The sequence below is a fragment of the Peromyscus californicus genome, unplaced genomic scaffold (genome assembly GCF_007827085.1).
Source record: "Peromyscus californicus insignis strain IS unplaced genomic scaffold, ASM782708v3 Scaffold_6__1_contigs__length_162567912, whole genome shotgun sequence".
NCBI lineage: Eukaryota > Metazoa > Chordata > Mammalia > Rodentia > Cricetidae > Peromyscus > Peromyscus californicus.
In genome coordinates, this window is record NW_026294584.1 from 131,288,293 (window position 1) to 131,313,091 (window position 24,799).

The following is a 24,799-nucleotide window of genomic DNA, read 5'->3' on the forward strand; positions in this document are numbered from 1 at the left end:
AAAAAAAAAAAAAAACCCTAAAAAACCTAGCATGAGAATGCCTGAAAGATCCCATCAGATGCAAGTCAGTTCAATTTGAATTCTTTCTGTCTCAAAACAAGGTTAGCCTTGGAACTGGGAGTGAAGGGTTGAGCCTGCAGGTCAGAGCCAAGAGACCGGCCAGCTTGGGGAGGTGAGGGAGGCAATGGCTGTACAAATGTTTCTAATTAGAAAGTGACAAATTCTACAGTCTCTGCCTTCTGTCCCTCCACAAGGCCTACTTCTTTAACCAGTGGGTGACATTTGGAAGACCATGTGTAGAACACACCTGTCAAGTGCCTGACACACTACAGGCCCTCTTGTAATCATTTTTTCTTTCTCTTTTTAAAAAAAGAGGGGTCTGGAGAGATGGCTCAGAGGTTAAGAGCACTGACTACTCTTCTAGAGGTCCTGAGTTCAATTCCCAGCAACCACATGGTGGCTTACAACCATCTACAATGAGATCTGGTGCCCTCTTCTGGCCTGCAGGCATACATACAGGCAGAACACTGTATAGATAATAAATAAATAAACCTTTAAAAAATAAAAAATAGGGTTGGGGATTTAGCTCAGTGGTAGAGCGCTTGCCTAGCAAGTGCAAGGCCCTGGGTTCGATCCCCAGCTCAAAATAAATAAGTAAATAAATAAATAAAATAAAAAATAAAAAAAAAGACTTACTTATTTATTATGTATACAGTGCCTCTTGCCATGATTGATATGGGTATTGAAAATACTGGCACTAGGTTTGCACTGTGAGGATGGTGTCGCTACAGCCCCTCCTGTGACTGCCTGTGGCTTGCACCGTGCCCAAGACCCTCATGAGTGCTGCTGCCAGGAAAGAGAAGACACTTCTAATTTCATACTGTCAATCAAAGAGACAAAGCAACAGTCTGGGGGATCAGGAAGCACTGGTTAGCAGGAACTGGCTTCGGTGGAAAGGCTGTCTCCAGCCGGCCGGCCTACCTGTACTTCCTGTTCTAAGCTGAGTTGCCGCTCTAGGCTGCACTCCACCATTTCTGTGGTCACTGGGAGCTTCTGGGGCAACTCTGCGCAGCGCTTGATGAGTACGGGGTTGCAGCCATTCAGGAACTGGTAGCCGAACATGAGATCCTCCTGCCAGTGGTTCTTGACTCGCTCTGTGGGGAGAGCAGGAGGGCACGCCCCCTAGATAGGTCAGCTGGGCAGGCCCCCATGGCCCTGCCTGAGGACAAGTGTTTGTAGGGACCCGTTTTCAAGGCACCCAGACTCCTCTCACTTGCCATTCCCGCTCATCGGTGGATCACGATGCACCTAGTCTTCCTGGAGCTATGCCTTAATGACCAGCAAGACTCCCAGGTAGCTAGTCAGCAGGCCACGAGAAGGGAGAGTACTGGTCCCCTGTGCTGAGGTCAGCATCTTTATCCAACCATTCTTACCTCCTTAAAGAATTATGGCTGTCATGATTCTCCATCCATTACTGTCCAGTGTCAGGGCTCTAACCAAATAGATCCAGGTCCAAATGCAACCCTAACGTTGCTTTACATTTTATTTTTACGATTATTAAGTGTGTATGATGTGTGTGTGTGAGAGAGAGAATGTGTGTGTCTGTGTGCATATTTGAGTGCACGCGTGGACTACAGAGATCAGAGACATTGGATCCCCCCGTACCCCGAGTTAATTGTGGTTGTGTGCCACCCAGTGTGGATGCTGGGAACTGCACTTGAGTCCTTTGAAAGAGCAAAATTAGCTCCTAACTTCAGCCTCCAATGCTACTTTAATGTAAATGCTTAAAAAGAAGGAGCCCAGTCCTGCCTTGGCTCTGTGCAGAAGAGCCACAAATGACTTGTTTGTGTAAAGAGAAAGTCCCGATAGCCTTGAGACTTCTAGTGAGGTGTTGTCAAGGGTCCTTGAGTTGGATGTCAGTCAGTCTCCAGCAGAAAGTCAACTTCCCCACCCCCACCACCCTGGGAGCCCTCTTACCAGAAATAGTGTTGCTGATCTTGACAAAGATTTTCTCAAAATCAGCAAAGTCATTCCAGGAAGACTGAAACATGTGCATGAAGCGATTAATGAACAGGTTCTCCATCCTGTAAACCAGGGGACAGGTCACCTTACTTGTCCACTATGTCTCAGCAGAGTGTCTCCATACTCAGGAGCCTCCTGCTGTCTCAGGCAGTTTCCAGAGCAGGTGCTGGCCTTGTGGAACCAGGACAGAAATTAGCCTATGTCTGATGCTTTTCCTACTGCACTTTGGCTGTGTAAGAGACCAGGCCAGTGCTCTCTGGAAGAGCTTTGAATGCCACCTGTTCATCCATTCCTTTGCAGAACACAAACCAGAAATGGGGCAAGGCTGCACCTCCTAAGCTCCCCAAATGGCTCCCCAAATAGTATCACCAAATATTACCACCCTAAACCTATGGAGGATATTTCTCACTCAAACCACACTCCACTCCCTGGTCCCCATAGGTTTATTGACATATCATAATGCAAAGTGCATTTAGTCCAACTCCTTAAGTCCCCATAGTCTTTCAATCTCGCCACTGTTTAAAAGTCCAAAGTCTCTTCTGAGACTCAAGGCAATCTCTTAATTGTAACCCTTGTAAAATCAAACAGAAAACTACATTCTTCCAACACAAAGTGGCACAGAATATACATTACCATTCCTCAAGGGAGGAAAGTGGGCATAATGAGGAAATACTGGATCAAAATGAAACCCAGCAGAGCAAACTCCAATGTAGCTCCATGCCTGCTGTCAAAGGGCTTAGATGGCTCTACCTTTCCAGCTTTGCTGACTGCAGCATACATCACTCTCTTGGGCTGGTTCCAGCCTATGTGTGCCAGTCTCCTTGGCAGATATCTCTCAGCTCTGACATCTCCAGCATTTTGGAGTCTCCAGTGCAACCCAGGCCACACTTCTACAGCCTCTCAGAGCCTCTGGCTTTCTCATGTTCTTCATCTAGGGACACTCTTGCCACACAATGCCTTGCCTTATTGGCTTTCTACAACCATGGAGGAAGAATCCAGAACCCCTTCATTCTTACATCCTTCATGCCTCTAGAGCCAGCACCACGTGGGTGGCACGGCTGAGTTCAGCGGCCAGCTTGGGATGAACCCTGGCCCTCCTGAATCACACCAGCACTTTCATTCACTTGCTTTCTAGAGCAGAAGCCTCCACAGGCTTCATTCACACGCTGGAAACGTAGCTGGGTGGGGTCTTCCCCGTTAGGCACCCATCCCCTGTTCCAGCGCACGGTAGGCCTCTCCTTAGCTGTGCTCAGCTCCCTAACACTTGCAGCCTCTCCTCTAACACTTGCCTTGGCTGTCACACTTCCTACGGCTCTTCTCTCTCCATGTTGTCCATTTGCATTCCTTACTGCCCCACTCTCTCTTTCCCTTTGCAGACCTGCATAAGCATTATTAATAACAAACAGACATGAACTTGACATTATGCAGCCTTGAAGTTTCCAAAGACATTATTCCATTCCTTTTTAACTTAGCTTTAGGTAAACTCTCAAGATGTAGGCAGAAAACAGCCAGATTCTTTGCCAAAGTATCACAGGAATGGCCTCTAGCCCAGTTGCTATTAAAGTCCTTGCTTCCCTTTGAAACCTTTTGAGCCAGGCCTCTCCAGTCTCCCTCACTCTCACCACTGTCTTTCAGGCTCCAATGAGGATAGCCTGTTAAGTTCTGTTTACAGCATCCAACTGCTTTTCTAGTCCCAAGTTCCAAAGTCTTCTACATTCCAAAACAATAAAACAAAACCAAAAGGCCCACAGCCAACTGAACAAAACCAAAACAGCAACAATAACAACAAGGAAAACATGGCCAGGCTCTTCGCAACAACAGCCTACTCTCTGCTACCATCCAGTTAATTGTCTGTTGACGTGATAAAACACCATAACCAAGGCAAGCTATGGAGGGAAGGGTTGATTCTGGCTCATGTTCCATAGGGTTGGAGTCCATAGCGGTGGGGACAACATGGGACCAGGAACCAGGAGCTGAGAGCTAATATCTTCATAGGCAAGCAGCAGGAAAGAGAGTGAACCAGAAGAGGAGTGAGGCTTTAAGCTCTCAAAGCCCACCTCCAGTGACATACTTCCTCCAGCAAGACTACACCTCCTAAATAAACCTTTTCAAATATCACCACCAACTGGGTACCAAGAGTTCAAATACCCAGGCCTATAGGGTCCTTTCTCATCCAGACCACCAAGTTAGTTTTTGCCTCAATGTATATAGGTAAATATTTGACCTTAACCCACGGGATCTCAGTTTCCTTACGTAGAAATGTTGGATAATGGCTGTCAAATTTTAAAAGGATGAATATAATTAGAAAACACCTGCATTGAGGAGAATGACTCATGGTCCTCAGGCCTGGCTGCCTTTGGGTGTGCAGACAATGAGGTCCCACTCTCAGAGACTTGCCATGGTTGTACTGGGTGCTGGGAAGTGCTAAAAGTCCTCAGGGGAGTATAAGCTCAGTAGGGCTTCATTAATTTAGGGTTTTCTAGGTGTGTATGATTATGAAAATTCTCTAAGAGTATGAAAGGTGTCTCTATAGTATGAAAGGTGTCTTTGCTAACCTTGGTGTGGGGCTGAAGATCTCTTGTTTTGACAGTATCCATGATTGTGCCAGCGTCCATCAGTGACTCTAGTGCAAGCATGTGACCTAGAAGTCAATGTCTCTGTCGTTTATTAGCAAAGGGCCGTAGGCAAGGTCTTCAATACCCTTTGCATTTCTCAGGTTCCTCAACAGCAAAGAGGGGGCAATATGTGCTGCGGTGGTTTGAATGGCCCCATAGGCTCATCTGTTTGAAGGCTTAGTCACCAGAGAGTGGAATTGTTTGAAAGGATTACAAGGATTACAAAGGATTACAAGGAGGTGTGGCCTGTTGTGTAGAGTAGTTGTGTCTTTGTTGGAGGAAATGTGTCACTGGGGGTGGGCTTTGAGGTTTCAAAATCCCACACCAGGTCCAGGTCTCTCTCTGCCTGCCTGTGGATCAGGATGTAAGGCTTCCAGCTACTTCTCCAGCACCATGTCTGCCACCACACTCCCCTTACCCAAGGTGAGTAGGGGACTAACCTCTGAAAAGTCCCCAATGAAATGCCTTCTTTTATGAGTTGCTGGGTCATGGCGTCTCCTCACAGCAATAGAACACTGACTAATACATGTGCCTACCTCATGAAGTCGCTACGACAAATGATCAGGAATCTTTGTCCTGGGACCAACACTGTCATTTTAGTCATTATCACTACAGAATCTGCCTCCTGGTAACAGTCTGGGCGCCATCTTCAGGCAGACTGGCCACAGAAGAAGGGCCCCTGGCTGGGCTGAGAGTGCAGTGCTGCTAGTGTTGGGGGACCGCTGGGTCAATCCAACCTGTTGAGACACAGGTCATCTTCGATTGTGCAATGGGCAACTATCCCTGGCCCAGATAGAGACAAATGTGTTGGGAATGGTGTTCAGCTGAACTGTTCCCCCAGCTCAAGACCCTCAATGGAAAAGAATAAGGGTCCTAGTATAAGAAAGATCAAATATGAGTCTTTTCCACCAAACACTATATAACTTGTGTTAGGGACAAGGAATTAAAATCTTTTTGTCCTCCCACAACCTTGTAAGACTTTTATGGAAATGCTTTCATCCTCCCACAGTGAAACTTTTATGTACAGAAAGATCCACAACTGTTATTCCAGGCCTTTGATGGCCTGGACCAGTGACCCTGTCCCCTCCTTCATTTCCTGTGTGCCAATTCTTTTCAGACTAGCCAGTTAAAACTGTGAGTTGGATCCCAGTCAATGAGGAAAAAAACCACAACTGCCATCTGAGTTAGAATACAGACCAAGTTCGATTCCTGTCTTGGTGTGTGTCTACTCTGAGCACACACTCTCAATCACGTACTTTGCCTTGTCCAGACGGGTGGAATGGTGCTCTCTTTTTTTGTGATCCCGAACTCATTTCTAACAATAGCCCATACCCAGCTCCCAGATGGGCCACCCACACCCTGAAGTTCCTGAAACTTACGCTCTTGAGTAGTTCAGAACAAAGTCCACTCCTTTTTCACTATCAAACTGGATGTCTCGGGGTAAATCCTTGTGGCACTTGGCATCAATACTCAAAGGGAAGCCAGGGTTCCACTCCATCCATCTAGCAGGAGGAAGGTGAAAAAAAATAACTGTGTTAAAGGATGGGTGGTCCTTTGGGTGGTCCCCTGAGCTGAAAGCTGCCATGTTGATAGAAGAGGTTATACGTGGTAGTTGATTTTCCCACTATAAGCTCAACACACTATAAGCCGAGGCACCAGGACCCCTTCCAAGGTTGTGTGGCAGCCACTTCTGCTGTGTCCTGATCACAACAGTAGAGATCTGAGACCGGCTTATACAGAGAGTTGGGGAACGGAGTTGATGTGCACTAGTCCATAGAAAGAAACCCAAGAGACCTCACTTAACACAGGTGGCTTTAACAGTCACAGCTCTCTGAGGGGTTTGCCTTCACAGTCACAGGCTCTCATGCCACACTCAACCAGAGTATCAAATGTCCTGCCAGCTTGGTCAGGGCACATCCTGATTCTGTATGTGGTGGTTAGGGGAGGGGATAGTGTTCAGGTCCTCATGCTGGAATCCTAGAGCATTAGAGGAAGTGAGAAAAAACATTAGGTCCAGACCACTGAGGGGATGCTCCCTGTGACATCTGGCCTGCAGCAGGTTTAGAGATGGTCACAGTCAAAGTAGCTCCCTCTAAAGAGAAGCCAGATGCTAACTACAGTGACAATATTTAATGCTTACTGCCTTCGTAGCCATCATTCGTGCATCCTTTTTACTTTTTTTTTTTTTCAACTCACCAAACAATCCCTGAAAACAAAATTAGAGAAAACCAAATCCTTGTTTACTCGTTCGGGACAGAGAGAACTGCTGTGCATAGTGCTCTGTATAAATAAAATGCTGATTGGCCAGTAGCCAGGTGGGAAGTATAGGCAAGACAAAGAGAGAAGAGAATTTTGGGAACAGGAAGGCTGAGTCAGGAGACGCTGCCAGCCACAGCCATGAGAAGCAAGATGTGAAGGCAGAACTGGGAAAAGGTACCAAGCCACGTGGCTAAACATAAAGAAGAATTATGGGTTAATTTAAGCGGAAAATCTAGTCAGTAATAAGCTTGAGCAAATGACCATACAGTTCGTAAATAATATAAGCCTCTGTGTTTTTACTTGGGTCTGAGTGGCTGTGGGACTGGCGGGTGAGAGAGATTTGTCTTGACCACTGGCAGACTGGGACATAGGAAAACTCCAACTACAGAGAATGAGTTACTTTTGCTTAGAAGTTGAAATACTCATTCTGAGATCAGAGTTTTCATGTATATTCCCAACTCTCCTCCCTTTTAAAGCTCCTTCCAGGGAGGCAAATTTTAAACATCCAGAGGTCTTCAGTACTTTAACATGACCCTGTGCTGCATTCACTGGTACAAACTCCTCACTCTTCTCCTTGGTGTTTGGCTGCCTCATGGACCGTCCTAGAAATGAAAGTTCCTGGAGAGAAACTGCATGTGCAAAGATGAAGGGGCCCATTAAAACTGATAAATGTCGAGTTGGGAATATCACAGGCCTGAGAGCAGAGTCAGAAAGCTGGTCTTTCCTCAATGGCCGGGGGTTTTAAGGGTCTTTGAGGAGTGTCCCTCCTCTAATTTAAGGTTTGTCAGTTTGAACAAAGAGCTGATTGACACCCTCAATTTAGGGGTGAATGTCCTGATCCAGCCTTGAATTTGCTGGCTAGGCCACCAGCAGGGGGCCCTACCACCCCACTCCAGGTCAAGAGCGTGCAGAAGACACTGGAAGTTGGCTTTCTTTCTTTCTTTCTTTCTTTCTTTCTTTCTTTCTTTCTTTCTTTCTTTCTTTCTTTCTCTTTCTTCCTTCCTTCCTTCCTCTCTCTCTCTCTCTCTCTCTCTCTCTCTCTCTCTCTCTCTCTCTTTCTTTTTTAAAAAAATCTATTTGTGTCCCCACTGCCTATCGGGGACCTGTCTAACTTCTAGAGCCTCCTCAACAGGCTGTATGAAATCCTCTAATTTTGTTGTTTGTGTGACCTTTACTACAAACACATGAATAAGCATAAAAGTAAGGACAGTGGTACAAATGTTTTTTTAATTGGAAAAATGAGTAGAGGTGTCTCCAATACACATCTAAAACTGAGCCAGGCTTTGGGGAGCCCCGCCACATGATCAAGCATCAGTCAGTCATATAAATGCAATGCTCTTCATGCTTGGCCGTCCAAGGGATGCAGTGAGTGCCTAGGGTCGAGTTGAACTGAATTTTTCAGTGATCCAGTAAGGACACATGTACCAGGGATAACATTCTTAAATTCAATGTAAAAAGACATTTGTGCCTGTAAAACATGACAAAGGAAGAATTCCATAAGGAAACGGGAAGAGGTTATAGCCTCTTTTTTTTTTTTTTTTTTTTTTTTTTTTTTTTTTTTTTTTTTTTTTTTTTGAGACAGAGTTTCTCTATGTAGCCCTGGCTGTCCCAGAACTCACTTTGTAGACCAGGCTGGCCTACAGAGATCTGCCTGCCTCTGCCTCCTGAGTGCTGGGATTAAAGGTCTGTGCCACCACCGCCTGGCAGCATTCACATTTTATTTGTATTTTTTAAATTGATATTTATTATTAACTTGTGTGTAGATGATATGTGTGAGTGCATGTGAGTGCAGTTGTGCGCATACCATTGACTGCTGGTTCAAAAATAGATAGGCAGGGCCATAGCACACGTCTTTAATCCAAGCTCACAGGAGGCAGAGGCAGGCAGATCTCTGTGAGCTTGAGGCCAGCCTGCTCTACATAGCTAGTTCCTGGCCAGTGAGACTGTGTCTCAAAAAAAACAACAACAACAAAAAAACAAACAAAAATAATAACAAAACACCACTGAGATGTATTTCAGGTAAACCAGCCCTATAGTAACACTGACCACCACAGTGGCGACTTGATCCCAGATTGCAACTGAAGGAAGAGCCCAGACGGAAGAGGCTTCTTTACTTTTGTGTTTTCCCAAGGGGATAGGTGTTGTAAGGTACTTTGATCCAGAATCCAGGAAGGAGCTGAGAAGAAGTGGGCCACAATTCAGAGTGTCCCTGGCCCTTGGCAGCCATGGGAAAGACAGAGTCTTTGTCAGCCTGAGGTGCGCGACTGTGGTGTGGGCAGGGCTTGCAGGAGGTGCGGTTAGGGCTCTCCAGGCCACTTTGTTTCTTTTTTCTTTTTTCTTTTTTTTTTTTTTTTGGATGAATTTAACTTTTTTTGTTTTGTTTTTTTTTTTGTTTAATTTTTTTATTTTTATTTTGCAATACAATTCAGTTCTACATATCAGCCACAGATTCCGTTGTTCTCCCCCCCTCCCGCCCCCCTCACCTTCCCCCCAGCCTACCCCCCATTCCCACCTCCTCCAGGGCAAAGCCTCCCCCGTGGACTGAGATCAACCTGGTAGACTCAGTCCAGGTAGGTCTAGTCCCCTCCTCCCAGGCCGAGCCAAGCGATCCTGCATAGGCCCCAGGTTTCAAACAGCCAACTCATGCAATGAGCACAGGACCCGGTCCCACTGCCTGGATGCCTCCCAGACAGATCAAGCCAATCAACTGTCTCACCCATTCAGAGGGCCTGATCCAGTTGGTGACCCATCAGCCATTGGTTCACCAGGGAGGCTACCTGGAAAACAGGACCCCAAGAAAGACACGGGGATCGCCCAATGACAGAGAAATGAAATGAGATCTACATGAACAGCCGCTTTGTTTCTTACAGCCACAGCTTCTTGATGGAGCAGGCCCTCAGAGGACTGGTTTGGGAAGTCGGTTCTCTCCTGCAGCCAGTAGAGAGTTCTGAGTCTAGCCTCAGGCCGTCAGACTTACACAGCAGGGGCATTCACCCACGGAGCTGATGCACCTGCCCACGTTTTCTTAAGAGTTTTCTTCAGGGTCTGGATGGTGCTTTGTCAGCTCAGTCAGGACTTTCTCAGGACATGACACCAAGGGGCAAACAGTTAGCTCCTTTGGAGGTGGGACCATTGCACAAGAACGGAGCAGTTTGTCAGACAGCTAGCTTCCTACTGGCCTCTGAAGCCAGACACCCATGTCCTTCCCACTGAATGAGACATACTGACAAGCCAACCCGCAGGAGCCAAAGGCTTTCACACCCACAGACATAAATAGGTGGGGGAGGGGGACACGAAAGAGCCCACACTCCACGGAGGAAGGCCACCAGGAACAACTCCACCGAAATAAGGAAGAGGCAGAAAAGACATCTGATTTGGAGGGAGACCGCTGAAGGAGATGTAGAGGGTGCAATTCAATGTAAAAAGACATTTGTGCCCGTAAAACATGACAAAGGAAGAATTCCATAAGGAAACGGGAAGAGGTTATAGCCAGCGTGTGATCTGACCAGTCTCTTAAAGGACCAAGTCTATTCATTCTACAGGAAATTACTTGAGCACCGTCTTTGTGCCATGAAGCACTCTTTACTTTTTGCAAACTGGGAGGCAATGTAACACACATGTTTAGCAGAACTCCAAAGAAACGCAAAAGAGCCATGGATGAAACCACTAGAGACTTGGAAGTCATGTACAGGAAACGTATTAAACTTCTCATTTCTCACACTTAGAATGGTACACATTGTGAAGTGCTTATGGATTTTTTTTGATTAGGCCATTTTATTTTTATTACATTAAAAATTATTTTAAAAATTTTCATACAACATTTCATCATATCTTTCACTTTTACCAACTCGTCCTAAATTTTTCCCTACCTCCCTACTCACCCCAAATTTATGCTTTAACACACACACACTCTCTCTCTAAGTAAAAACCATAAAAACTTCAAAACAAAACCAAAAAGAGTCACCAAACCGTAAAACACACACACATAAAACCAAACCAAAACAATACAAAACAAAACAAAGCAAAACAAAGCATGGAGCCCGTTTTGTGCAGATCAGCTACCCCTAAGCATGAGGAGTGCCCTGCAGTGCGGTCGATACAGCCAGTGTCCCTCTATTGGAGAAAACTGATTTTCCCTCTCTGAGTAGGTATTAATTTCAAATAGCATCTCGGTTAGGGGTGGGACTTTGTGCCCACGTCCCCTTTTCTGTGCTGGGATTTTATCTAGCTTGAGTTTGTGCAGTCTTGTGCATGGTGTCCCAGTCTCTGTGAGTTCATATGTGAACACAGCTCTGTTGTGTCTGGAAGACACTTTCTTTGGAGTTACCCACCACCTTTGGCTCTTTCTGCCTCTTCCACATGGCTCTCTGAGGTTTGAGGAAAGGGGTTTGATGAAGACATCCCATTTAGGACTGAGTGTTCCAAATGTCTCACATTCTCCAGCTGTGAGTATGTGTGTTTCTGTGTTAATTCTCATCTACTCCAATGATGGGGGTTGAGTAATGCATTAATCTATGAGTATAGCAATATGTCTTTAGGAGCAGCATGCTCTTTTAGCAGAGTAATAGTAGTAGGTTTTAACCTAGGGCCCATGACTTATCTAGTCTCAAGTTTGTGGCCTCATTAACAGTGTCCAGATGTGGGTTCCATCTCATAGAATAAGCCTTAGATACAATTTTTTTTTTAAAAAGTGGCTGGTTACTCCATAACATTTGTGCCATTATTGCACCAGTATATCTTGCAAAATAGGTCATAGTTGTGGGTCTCACAATTTGAAGCTGGGTAAGACTGATGATTACTGTTCTCCTCTGGTAGCATGTAGTATTGTATCTTTTAATATTCTGAATGCTGGTCAGTAGGGCTGAAGCTTCAGTAGGGCTGAAGCTCAGTTTTTCCATGTTTGATGACATAAGTAAGTGGTGTCTTCAGCAACAGGAACTTACTGTCAGGTTCTGGAGGGTAACCAATAGCATTGGCAATACCCTGTATTGTTTGTGGGGGTGTCTGTGGGTCCCTTTTGGCCAATGACTCAACAAGATGTCACCCATTCCTGAGACTGGGGGTTTTACTTGGTAGCATATAATATCTAGCTGTGGCATTGCCTCCCCCATTATATGGTAACTCCATTTAAATCTCTTTTGTACATTTTAGGAAGCTTCAAGAGTCTTAAGCTTCCATATGGCTAGTCAAAAGGCCTTTAGTACTAGTTGTTCCTCCCCACAGTCCCTCCTTTGCCATTCATTCCCATCCTCTTCCCCATTTAAACCCATTTTAGTTTCCCCTTTATTTATCCATAACACTATATACTCTATTTCCCTTTCCTTAGGAGAGCCCTTCCTCTTCCGATCTCATATGAGCTACCGAACCTCTGTGTCTATTTTAAATGAAACATACATATCTAAAGCTTAAAACCTAATATCCACATATAAGAGAAAACACGCAATATATGAAATTACACCAAGAGTTATAGAGTAGCTAACAAAAAGTCCAGTACCAGGAATGAGAACCTCCTTTCGAGTTGTTGATCAGAGAGCTGAAGAGAGTTCCCAAAACAATATAGGCTATTGCTACTGTCCTTGGTTGCCTCCCAGAAGTTAAAGGTAAGTCCTTATTGTTGAGGACACTGTGCACTTTGGACATAGGAATTGGAGGATTTGAGTTGAAAAGGAGCCAAACACATGCCCCTGAGGACTAGCGTTCATAGTACCACAAGGTGAGAAAAGTATCAATAGTCTTAACCAGCTGTTGTTGCCTATAAATCACAATGACCACCATGGCAAGATCTCCCTAGAGGGGCAGCAGTAGTGGTACTTATACCTTGGCAGTAACCAACAGCTGTCTACTTGGACTCAAAGCCTGCTTAATAGGAAAGAAATCACTCATGGCACTGGAAGCCTAGGCAACTGTACTTGGCTGGGGAGGTCACAGATCACAGAGGAGACTGTACTATTGCCAATTTTCCAAACCGGTATAATTCTTAATGGCATTCTGAATACTTATCTATATACCCACAGACAAGTGTAACATTCAACCCTCATCAGAAACTTCTTTTACAGCAGGAGGAGGCCGTTACAGAAAGCCACAACTAGTGCAAATAAGAGATCAAACGGCCATGTGGTGTCACGGCCATGTGGTGTCCAGCCCTGGTGGATGTATTTACCATACAACTCCAGCAGCTAAGACTCCAGAAGCACCAAAAAAGAGGGGCAAGAGGAAAGACAGCAAGTGCCAGAGGACCACAAGATCTTCTGTGTGATTGTCCCTTCCAGCTAAGCCAGGGAAGCTACACCCACGAAATCCCACCGATGCTGTCTAAAAGGATCCTGCACAATTCCAGAACCACTGCTGTCTAAAAGGATCCTGCACAATTCCAGAACCACTGATATCCCAACACAGACTGGGGGAAATCTCATGGGCCCCACTATTTTTTTTTTAAGTTTTAAACCTTTATTCTTTGTGGATTTCACATCATGCATTCCGGGCTCACTTATCCCCTCACATCCGCCCTCTGTCCTTGTCAACCTCCCCCCAAAACAAAACCAAATTTAAAAGAAAAACCAAACCAAAACAAAACGAAGAAACAAATGAGAGAGAGAGAGAGAGAGAGAGAGAGAGAGAGAGAGAGAGAGAGAGAGAGAGAGAGAGAGAGAATCTTGTTGTGGAAGCTGTAGTGTGGCTTGCTGAGTCACACAGTCTACCCTTTAGTCCATTCATCTTTTTTTAGGTTTAATTCTTTCTTTCTTTCTTTCTTTCTTTCTTTCTTTCTTTCTTTCTTTCTTTCTTTCTTTCTTTCTTTCTTTCTTTCTTTCTTTCTTTCTTTTCAAGACAGGGTTTCTCTGTATAGTTTTGGTGCCTGTCCTGGAACTCACTCTGTAGACCAGGCTGGCCTCGAACTCACAGAGATCCGCCTGGCTCTGCCTCCCGAGTGCTGGGGTTAAAGGTGTGTGCCACCACCTAACCGCTCTTTCTTTTTTTTTTTTTAATTAAAATTTTTAAAATTCATTTTACATACCAACCACAGGTTCCCCTCTCATCCCTCCTCCCTTCCCCTCCATCCTCCCTCTCCCCGACCCCCTCATCCCCTCCTCCAAGAGGGTAAAGGCTCCCATGGGGAGTCAGCAAAGCCTGGTACATTCAATTGAGGCAGGTCCAAGCCCCTCCTGCCTGCATCAAGCCTGAGCAAGGCATCTGACCACAGGTAATGGGATCCAGAAAGCCAGCTCATGCACCAGGGCTGGATCCCGATCCCACTGCCAGGACTGGCCGCCCTCTTAGAGGACGAGCTACAAGCAGCTAACTGCTGAGAGAGGAGAGTCGGTCTCGCCCAGAGATGAGCCTCGTGCTTTGCTATCCAATACCAAGTGGTCAGTCCTAGAAACACACATGCAGGCAACACTCCAAGAGACAAGGACTCAGCAGGTTGTGTTTACACACTGATTTGTTTATATGCACAGGTACCAACCATGGCTAAAGAAGAGGAGGCTGTGAATTGGAGGGTGGGTGGACACTGGAGGGGTAGAAAATAGGAGAGGAGTGTGGTGGTATTGTGTTCCCCAAAATATTGTGCACCCTAATAAATTTATCTGGAGTCAGAGAACAGAAAAGCCACTAGATACAGAGGCCAGAAAATGGTGGCACTCACACCTTTAATCCTAGCATTCCAGAGATAGAAATCCCTCTGGATCTCTGTGAGTTCAAGGCCACATTGGAAACAGCTAAGCATGGTGACTCACGCCTTTAATCCCAGAAAGCAGCCTTTAATCCCAGGGAGTGGTGGTAGAAAGCAGAAAGGTTTATAAGGCCTGAGGACCAGAAACTAGAAGCATTTGGCTGGTTAAGCATTCAGGCTTTAGAGCAGCAATTCAGCTGAGACCCATTCTGGATGAGGACTCAGAGGCCTCCAGTCTGAGGAAACAAGACCAGCTGAGGATCCGGCGAGGTGAGGTAGCTGTGGCTTGTTCTGTCTCTCTGACCATCCAGCATTTCACCCCAATACCTGGCTCAGGTTTGATTTTATTAATAAGAACTTTTAAGATTCATTCATGCTACAGAGGAGGGAAATGATGTAATCCCATTTTAATTAAATTATAAAAAGACTTTTAAAATAGTCATTTTTAATTTAATCATTTTAATGTCTTTATTCATTTAATTGACAAATAAAAATTATACATACTTATAGTGAATTTTAGAAAAGACTTTTTGGTTGGTTAGCTGCCTGCTTCCCTTATCTGTTACATTTTTCACCTTTGAGGTGAAATTGAGGCTGTGTTCTCAATTATTTTTTGCTATTATTCTATTAATTGCTATTACATGCCATATGTAAATGTTTTGTCAGGTGCAGAGGGAGCAAAAAAGTCAGACTGAGATCATGATAGCTGGTAAAACTGATATGAATAGAGGATGTCTTCCTGAATAACTGCCCCAACTAGCTCTCTCTTCTGAAGAGTGCCCTCCTGCCTGCTCAACCTCGTGTTGATTAGTTCCTCAGAATGGGCCTTCTTCGTGTCGTAGACATAAAGCAGCATTCGGCTTCTGCATGCACACGATGTGACACTTGCCTGGCACAACTGTGAACTAATGTTCTCAGAAAAGAAAGCTACAGTTATCTGGAAGGTTTTACAGGGCGGGTCGGCGGACTAGAACTTTGTTATGAAGAGTTGGAGTTGCAGATTTGGAGAAGAACTATCTTGGGCCACCTTGTGTCTCCTTAATAGCCAATCTTTGTCTCCCTTTATGTCTGACTTACCCTTTCAATCATCAGGTAAAGTCTGTGGGCTGTATCAGCAGGTCAGCAGCTTCTTTACCAACCCCAAAGCTGAGAATACCACCAGGGAATTCTTTTTTGTTTGTTTTGTTTTGCTTTTTTGAGACAGGGTTTCTCTGTGTAGTTTTGGTGCCTGTCCTGGATCTTGCTCTGTAGACCAGGCTGGCCTTAAACTCACAGAGATCTGCCTGGCTCTGTCTCCTGAGTGCTGGGATTAAAGGTGCCACCACCACCCGACACCACCAGGCAATTTTAATACCTGTAACAGGTTTTCCCCAACTGGATATAACTCACACAACTGATGTTTCCATTGATGTGTTTGGAAAATGCTTTGGTTTAAGGATCTCTCTTATTCTGTGGGTATGGAAGTTTATGTAATTGCTTCTGTGTGGGAACACAGCATTCACAGCACCTGAGCCAAGCTCCCAGGCCAGGGTCATTCATATTTGCTTCACAATACACACTCTCATTTTATGTGAGGTGAGAGCTGTTTGTTTCGGACATGGATCTGCCAGTGACTAAAGGCCACATATATCAGATGTACAGATTGCTTCTCTGCAGTGTCGTTTGTAATGTCTAAAACAAACGTAAAAGGAGAGCCAGCTGAACATTCACCATTGGGGGGTTATTGGTTAAGTCTGTAGTGTATAACCCAAGAATATGTAGCAATTTATAAAGAGGAAAACATGAGACACAATCACCATTAGACCGACAAAGATGACAATGTCTCAGATGGAATGTGTTGATGATGCGGGGGGAATGGTATCTTACAGCAACAGCAGCTAAGGGTGGAAAGTGACCGAACACCTGGGCAAACAATCACCAAGATCTAGAAAACCCAGAACACACACACACTCAGCAGTTCTTCAGATCTGCTTCTAAGCATATTCCCCAGGGCGATTCTCCCATAAGAGCATGTGCAGACATCAGAAAGCACCAGGAGGTATCCACGTGTCCATCAGCAGGTGACCAAATGACAATGGTACCCAAGAATGATGGGGCCAGAACTGGGGGTACAGTGCCTGCTTCCTTAACACTTAAGAGGTCCTAGGTTCAGTTTCCAGCACCACAAAAACAAAATGTATGATGAGTTTAACTATACAGAAATTAAAACGAAAGGATATCAATGTGTGTCAACGGCTAGTCTTCAGAACATAATGATGAGTGAAACTGCAAGGCACAGAAGTATGACTTCAGGGATGTGAGAGGCCTGGACTACAGTACACTGTGTCACAGGCACAGACAGTGCAGCCAGTGAGGGCCAGGGGCCATGGAGCTCGGATCTGGGCCCTTTCTGTCCCCTCTCCCAGATGGGCAGGGAAGAACGCCAGCAGCTTTCCTGGAACTGTTCTCCGCTCTTGCTCGGCTTCCATACGGTAATCTGGAAGCCTGAACACTGTGTGTGAAAGGGGAACTTCGGGATTGTGCAGACAGTGCAAAGTTCAGCATTTCCTGACCGGAAATGGGGGCAGCAGCGGGGGTGGGGTGCGGGGCCTGAAACGAGCAGCTGAATGGAAGAAGGAATAAAATGGCAATGTGAGCTAAGAAAAGGACAAAACTCATAAAACCCCTTCTGGGGTGATGGTTGCCCATGTCTGTGAATATGATAAAAAAAAAAAAAAGACTTGAATTATTGACTTTCATTGGGTAAATTTTGTGGTGTAAGAATTATATCTCTAAAAATCTGTAAAAAATTTTAATTAATTAAAAATGTAGGATAGACTTCAATGTAAGAACAGAATCTATATAACAGTCAATTTTAGAACATTTTTTTGTGAGTTCTGAAAGGAACCTGTGTCTTTAGCCATTATTGCTGTCACTGGCTCTTCCTTGTCCCTAGGCAACATTTATAGTTTGGATAAACATCCTCCAAAGGCTCATGAATTAATAAAGGCTTGAACTCATGCTAATGGTGTTCCTGGAAAGCTGTGGGACCTTTATAAAAGGTCTCAGTGGGTGGAAATGGACCCTGGGCCCTTTGTCTGTCTCCCAAATACTGTGAGGTAGGTAGCTTTGCTCTCTATTACTCTGACTTTGTCACAATGCACTTCTTCTTCGACATGGGACAACACCGTGGGTCCTCCTGGCTATGGACTGAAACTTCCAGAACTATGACCAAATGTAAACATTTCCCATTTTAACTTATTTTACCTCCGATATTTTCAGTAAAAGGAAAAGCTAATGATGGTGGTTAATGTTGATGGTGAACTTGATGGGACCTATAATCACTCAGGTGATAAACCTCAGGGTACAATTGGGAGGTCATTGCTAGAGTGTTGGTAATTGACATGGGAAGACCCACCCCAAATGTCGATAGTACTGTTCCAGAGCTGGAGTCGTAGACTGAATAAATAGAGGAAAGCATGTAGAACACCCTGCTTCATCTCTCTCTGCTTCCTAACTAGGCTCAACGAGACCAGCTCCTCATGCTCTGCATCCACATCTTCCCCCAGACTGTACAAAAATGCAAAACATCAAATGAAAAGTCCCGAAGCAAAACTTTCTTCTTTCAGTTGCTTTTGACAAGTATTTGTCACAGTGACAAGAGTAGTAGATGATATGTGTAAGATTGGTACTGGAAGTAAGGTCTCACCATGACAAAGCTGATCATGTGGCTCTTTCTCCCTACATGCATTTATTCTCTCCCGCGGCCCCCTCCCCCGTGTGTGTGTGTGTGTGTGTGTGTGTGTGTGTGTGTGTGTGTGTGTGTGTCCATGCTTGCCATGACATGTGTGTGGAGGCCAGAGAACAACTTTTGGGAGTCTATTTTCTCTTTCTACAGAAAGTGAATGAAGTACTAATAGCTGTTACAACATGCATGAGCCTAGAAAGCATTATGTTAAGTAAAAGAAGCCAGTCATAGATTGTCATTAATTGTATAATTCATTTTATAAGAAATGTTCAGATCAGGGTAATCTTTAAAGCAGTAATGTATTTTTTTAGGTATTAGTTACTTTGTAAGGAATGGTATATTGCAGTTCCCAATTTGAGGGTGCAGTCCATCTTGGTGGGAAAAGCACAGTGGGGAGGGGAGGATGTTCTTCCCACCTCTATTAACCCAATCTGAAATCTCCCTCACAGATATGCCCAGAGATTTATCTCCTAGGTAACTCTAGATCCTATCAAATTGACAAGATTAACCATCACAAGCCTCCCACTGCTGTCAATTTGATACCCAAACATACCACTTTTAAGTCATAACCTTCCATCCTTGTTCTCCATAGGTTCATGACAATCATATAATGGAAAATAGGTTTAGTCCATCTCTAAAAGCCCTCAAAGGTTCTAAGATCATCCAGAAGTCCAAAAACTCCTCTGAGACAAGTAAATCTCTCTCACTGGAGACCTGGATAAGAGCAATCAGAAGTAGCTGTGGTACAGACTAGATGCTATCCTGCTTGAAATCTCCTCTGCCAGACATATTAGTCCATTATTCTTCAATTGCACTTCATGCAAGTTCTCAGGCCATGGGCAGATTGAAGCCAGATTCTATGTCGGAATATCTCAAAATGGACTCCAGTTCAATCACCAGTAGAGTCCTTGTTCTTCTCTAAAAACTCATGAACCAGATGTCCACTCTCCATATTTCTGTTGGCACTTCAGTCTTCTGAAGTCCCACCAGGATGGTCCATTAAGTTCTACCTGAAGCATTGTAGGGCTTCTCTAGTCCAAAGGTTCAAACTCTTACACATTCCTCCCATTAGCCATCTCCAAAGGCTTTTAAAGAACTACATAGTGGGCCTGACAAGATAGCTCAGCAGGTAAAGGTGCCTACCACCAAGCCTGAGGAGCTGAGTTCAATCCCACATTAAATTATGCAAATATATGACATTTTATCCTTCCATCCATTAATAGACATTAAGTTGTATACATCTTTGGATTATTGGGGGTATTAGTACAACAATCATGCATATAGAAGTTTTTATGTGAACACACGTATTAGTTGTCTTATCAGTGTGACTTTAACACAACTTCAGGGAGGAAAGTTCTATTTTGTTCAGTTTGGGAGATCTTGTCCATCATGGTGGGAGGAGTGAGGTATAATATGGCCATTCACATCATGGTGGGCCATGAGGTGGAGAACGGAGAATGCCAGGGCCCTCCTTGCCTTTTCTGTTTCCTTCCTTTCTTCCATCTAGGACTCTAGGGTTGAAGGATGGAGCAGCAGCTCATGTTCAAGCTAGGCCTTTCCCATTTGTTTCATTCTCTCTGGAGCTCACAGGCACACAGACCTACATGTGTGCCCCCTTCTCTTGTGTAATTCCATATCAGGTCAAGTTGGCCATGAACATTAACCATCCCAACATACGCCTTCTTTTTTAGTAGGTACATAACCAAGAGTGGGGTTGCTGGGTGATATGATTACTCTGTTAGTCTGGGGAATTACTAAGCCATTTTCCAAATCTGTTGCACCATTTAATATTCTCAACAGCTGTGTATGAGGGTTGTAATTTTTTCGCTGTAATTTGTAATAATCTGAACTTTTGCTTCTTGATGCTCTAGTGGGTGTGAATTAGCATCTTACTGTAGTGTTGATATGCATTTTCCAGACAACTAATGTGTCAAGCATCTGTCTTTTTATATGTTCATTACCCATTTATATATTTTTCTTAGAGAAATGTCCATTTCTTTGGATTTTAAATTGTTATCCATTTAAAAACTCTGTTATTTATCTCTTGATGAGTTTTAAGAGCCCTTTATAGTCCAATGGTGGTGGCATACATCTCTAATCCCAGCACTTGGGAGGCAGAGGCAGATGGATATTTGTGAGTTTGAGGTCAGACATCTACAGAGTTAGTTCCAGGACAGTCAGGGCTATACAAAGAAACCCTGTCTTGAGAAAAAAAAAGAGTTCTTTATATAATTTGGATATGCATCTTTAGTCAAATAGATTATTTGCCAATATTCTTTCTTGTTCTGTGTGTTCCTTTGGTGTAGGCGTGTCTGTACGCACACCTGTGCCCATTCATGTGGAGGCCAGAGGACACCTCAGCTCTTATTCTTCAGGAGTCATCCATCTTGCTTTTGAGATACGCTCTCTCACTAGATAGGAGCTCTCCAAGTAAGCTAGGCTGGCTGGGTAGAAAGCCCCGGGGATCTACCTGTCTCTGCATCCCCAACACTAGAATTACACATATATGTTACCATGCCTGATTGCATGTTTTTGTGTGTGGTGGTGCATGTGTGTGGCGGGGAGTGGTGAATGACAGAGGTTGGTGTTGGGTGTCCTGGATCACTCTCCCCCATATTTCTTGAGACTGGATTTCTTCCCTGAGCCTGGGATCACTGATTTAGCTGTACTGGCTGACCAGTGAGCTCTGGTGAGCCACCTGTCTGCCCCAGCAACACTGGGGTTATGAACATGCACTGTAGCTCTTGGCTTTTACATGGATGCTAAGGATTCAAACTTAGGTCCTCATGCTTTTGTGGTAAGCATTTTATTCACTAGGTGGTCTCTCCAGGCCCCACATTAAAAAAAAAAACAAAAACGTGGATTCTGGGTGTTAGATTGAGTTCCCCACACTTAAGAGGCAAATACTTTCTCAACAGTCTTTCATTTAATTTTCTTCATGTGTCCTTTGAAACATAAAAGTTTTAAACTTTGGTGATGTGAAAATCATCTATTTTTCTCTTGCTACATATGCATGTATCCAGTTTTCTCAGCACCATTTATTAAAAAAGCTATTCTTTATCCATCAATGTGACTTGCTGATTCTATCAAAAATTAATTGACCATAAATGTAAGGGCTTGTTTCTGGACTTCAAATTCTATTTCATTGATCTGTATATCTTTCCTCACGACACAGCTACATTTCCCTGAATGCTACAATTGTGTAGAAATCTGGATGTTGGGAAATGTAGATTCTCTAACTTAGTTTTCTTATTTTCAAGATTGATCTGGTGATCTTGGATACCTTATATTTCCATCTGGATTTTAGGAACATCTTGTTAATTTTGTTTAAAACAATACTGCTATGGATATCGCTCTGTATAAATAAAATGCTGATTGGCCAGTAGCCAGGCAGGCTGTATAGGCGGGACAAGCAGAGAAGAGAATTCTGGGAACAGGAAGGCTGAGGGAGAGATGCTGCCAGCAGCCACCATGAGAAGATGTTAAGATACCAGTAAGCCACGAGCCACATGGCAACTTTTAGATAAATACAAATGGGTTAATTTAAGATAGAAGAACTAGATAACAAGAAGCCTGCCACGGCCATTCAGTTTATAAGCAATGTAAGTCTCTGTGTGTTTACTTGGTTGGGTCTGAGCGGCTGCAAGACTGGTGGGTGAGAGAGATTTGTCCTGATTGTGGGCCAGGCAGGACCAGAAAAACTCCAGCTACACAATACTAGCTGGGATTCTAACAGCAATTGCATTGAATCTCGATACCATTTGGGGGTGGAGAGTATTGCCATTTTAATAAAAGTGAGTCCTCTGATCCCTGAACATGAGATCTTTTGACTTACTTAGGTCTTCTGTAATTAATTCTTTTCAACAATGTTTTAGAGTTTTGTTGTATTAGTCTTTGACTGCATTTGTGAAATTTCTTAGTATATATTCTATTGATTTTGACATTGTTGTAAGTAGATTTTTTTGCTTTTTTATTCTAATATATAGAATCTATAATTTAGCTTGTATCTTATAATATTGCTAGTTTATTAGTTCTTTCATAGAACAATTACATTTTGGTGAATTTATTAGGTATACAAAGGATTGTGTCTTCCATGAATGGGCTGTGCAAACCTTTTCTTTTTCTTTTCTAAGTGACCAGATAGACCTTCAGTGACATACTGAATAGAAAAATGGATGTCCTATCATGTTCCTAGATCTTAATGGAAAAGCAGTTTGTCTTAGGAGTTTCCTATACATGTTGCTTATTGTGTCAGGGAAGTTCTCTTAATTCTAATATTTTGAGTGTTTCATTAGGAAAGGATGTTGAATTTTTTCTTATTTTTTTGTTTTGTTTGTTTGTGTTTTGGTTTGTTGAGACAGGGTTTCTCTGTGTAGGCCCTGTTATCCTGGAACTTGCTCTGTAGACTAGGCTGACCTTGAACTCACAGAAATCCACCTGCTTCTGCCTCCCCAGTGCTTGGATTAAAGGCATGCACCACCACCTGCTCTGTTGAATTTTCTCAAATGCTCTTTTTGGATATATATAGTATATCCAAATATATATATATATATATATATATATATATATATTACACATATTAGTGTATATATATTAAAATTACTGTGGGTGCTTTTTGTTCATTATTAATATGATATATTTGATTAATACATTTTTGAATGTTCAAAAGCACTTTATACCTAGGGAAAATCTCATTTGTTAATGTAATATGAACTTGCCTTGCTAATATTTTGTTGAAAATTTCTGCATTTGTATTCTTGAAGGACAAATGTTTATTGCTTTCTTTTTAATGATGTCTTTGCCTAGTTTTTGTACAATATTGGTATCATATAATGAGTTGGGAAATATTGCCTTTCACATTTTCTGTGGAAAAATCTATATAAGATTGATATTAATTCCTTAATGTTTGCTGGAACTTATGCATAAAGCTACATGGACCTGAGTTGTTACTTATAGGAAACCTGAAAATTACTAATTTCATTATATTACATGGGATTGGCTTATTCAGATCATCTATCTCCTCAAAAATATTGTGGGTGGGTGCTTGTGTGTCTGTGTATCTGTGTGTGTGTGCAGGAATGCACATGCAACACGCAACACCATGTGTCTGAAGGTCAGAGGTCAACTTTGAGGAGTTGGTTCTCACCTTTCACCTCTTGAGGTAGGATTTCTCATGTTGCTTCTACTGCTGTGCCATGTGTTCTAGGCCGGCTGGTCTGAGAGCTTCTGGCCGACTCTCTTGTCTCCACACCCCATTTCTGTAGCCATGCTAGGGCTACAGACGTACACCACTATGTCCAGATTTTATGTATCAAACTTGGGTGGCCAGGCTTGCATGGCTTTTGCCTTTACCCACGGAGTCAACTCCCTGCCCTGGGTTGCTGTGGGATATTCTGTATGGCAAATGTGTTGCTGATTAGTCAATAAATAAAACACTGATTGGCCATTGGCTAGGCAGGAAGTGTAGGTGGGACAAGGAGGAGAATAAAGCTGGGAAGTGGAAGGCTGAGTCAGAGAGACACTGCCAGCCGCCACGATGAGAAACAGCATGTGAAGATGCCGGTAAGCCACAAGCCACGTGGCAAGGTATAGATTTATAGAAATGGGTTAATTTAAGTTGTAAGAACAGTTAGCAAGAAGCCTGCCACGGCCATACAGTTTGTAAGCAAAATAAGTCTCTGTGTTTACTTGGTCGGGTTTGAACGGCTGTGGGACTGGCAGGTGAGAGAGATTTGTCCTGACTGTGGGCCAGGCAGGAAAACTCTAGCTACACTGGGTCTTCTAATTATTAAGTCCATTTGAGAGGTTGTGCCTTTCTAGGATTTATCCATTTCATCTTGCGTTGGCATACAGTTGTACATAGTATCCTTTTTATTCATTTAAATTATTATAAAGTATTGATTTTTCCCCTCGTGTTTACTTTGAATAATTTGGACCCTCTTTTCTTCTTGGTCACTAATGCAATGATTTTCCAACGTTGCTATAGATTATGTATCACTTTTATAACTGAAATAATACAGGAAGACATTAATAGTTAAGGCACTCCATACAATAAAGGGAAAGTGTCCAGGCGACTCACACTCTGTGGCCCCATTTTCCCCAAGTGCAATACGATTGTTCTCAAGCTTTTTCTTGAGCCTCTTCACTTTCTCTGCCTGAAGATGGAGGCAGATGGTGGTCCATATGCTGTGGCTAGGCTTATCTCATACCACGGACCTGCTATAGGCAGGACTGTGCGGGCCACTTGGTCCAAGCCATAACTCACCGATACTGTTTCTGCCGCGCTTCCAGTTCTTTCCGCCTGTGCTGCTTGAGGATGTGAATTTGGTCATCTCGGGCCAGTTTTGCTATGAAGGAAGGACAAGCATGAGAGCAGCCTGAGGAAGAGTGACAGTGTCCAAATAATGTCCAGTGGTCAGGTTTGTCTCAGACTCCTTCCACTGAACCCTCGGCATTCTGCTTATGCAGGAATCCTGGGGCCCTGAGTCCAGACCTGTCTGCTCTACA

The 24,799-nt window shown here is 43.8% G+C and overlaps 1 protein-coding gene across 1 annotated transcript in view; it reads right to left on the reverse strand.

Moving 5' to 3' along the window:
* Positions 1–24,799, reverse strand: part of Alox5 (arachidonate 5-lipoxygenase) — a 52,222-nt gene that overhangs the window by 12,945 nt on the left and 14,478 nt on the right. The window contains exons 3-6 of the mRNA XM_052721184.1: positions 24,558–24,639; positions 6,017–6,139; positions 1,978–2,084; positions 982–1,154 (exon numbers count right to left, since the gene is read on the reverse strand). Coding sequence (XP_052577144.1) covers positions 982–1,154; positions 1,978–2,084; positions 6,017–6,139; positions 24,558–24,639 — 485 coding nt within the window. The remainder of the gene's footprint in view (positions 1–981; positions 1,155–1,977; positions 2,085–6,016; positions 6,140–24,557; positions 24,640–24,799) is intronic.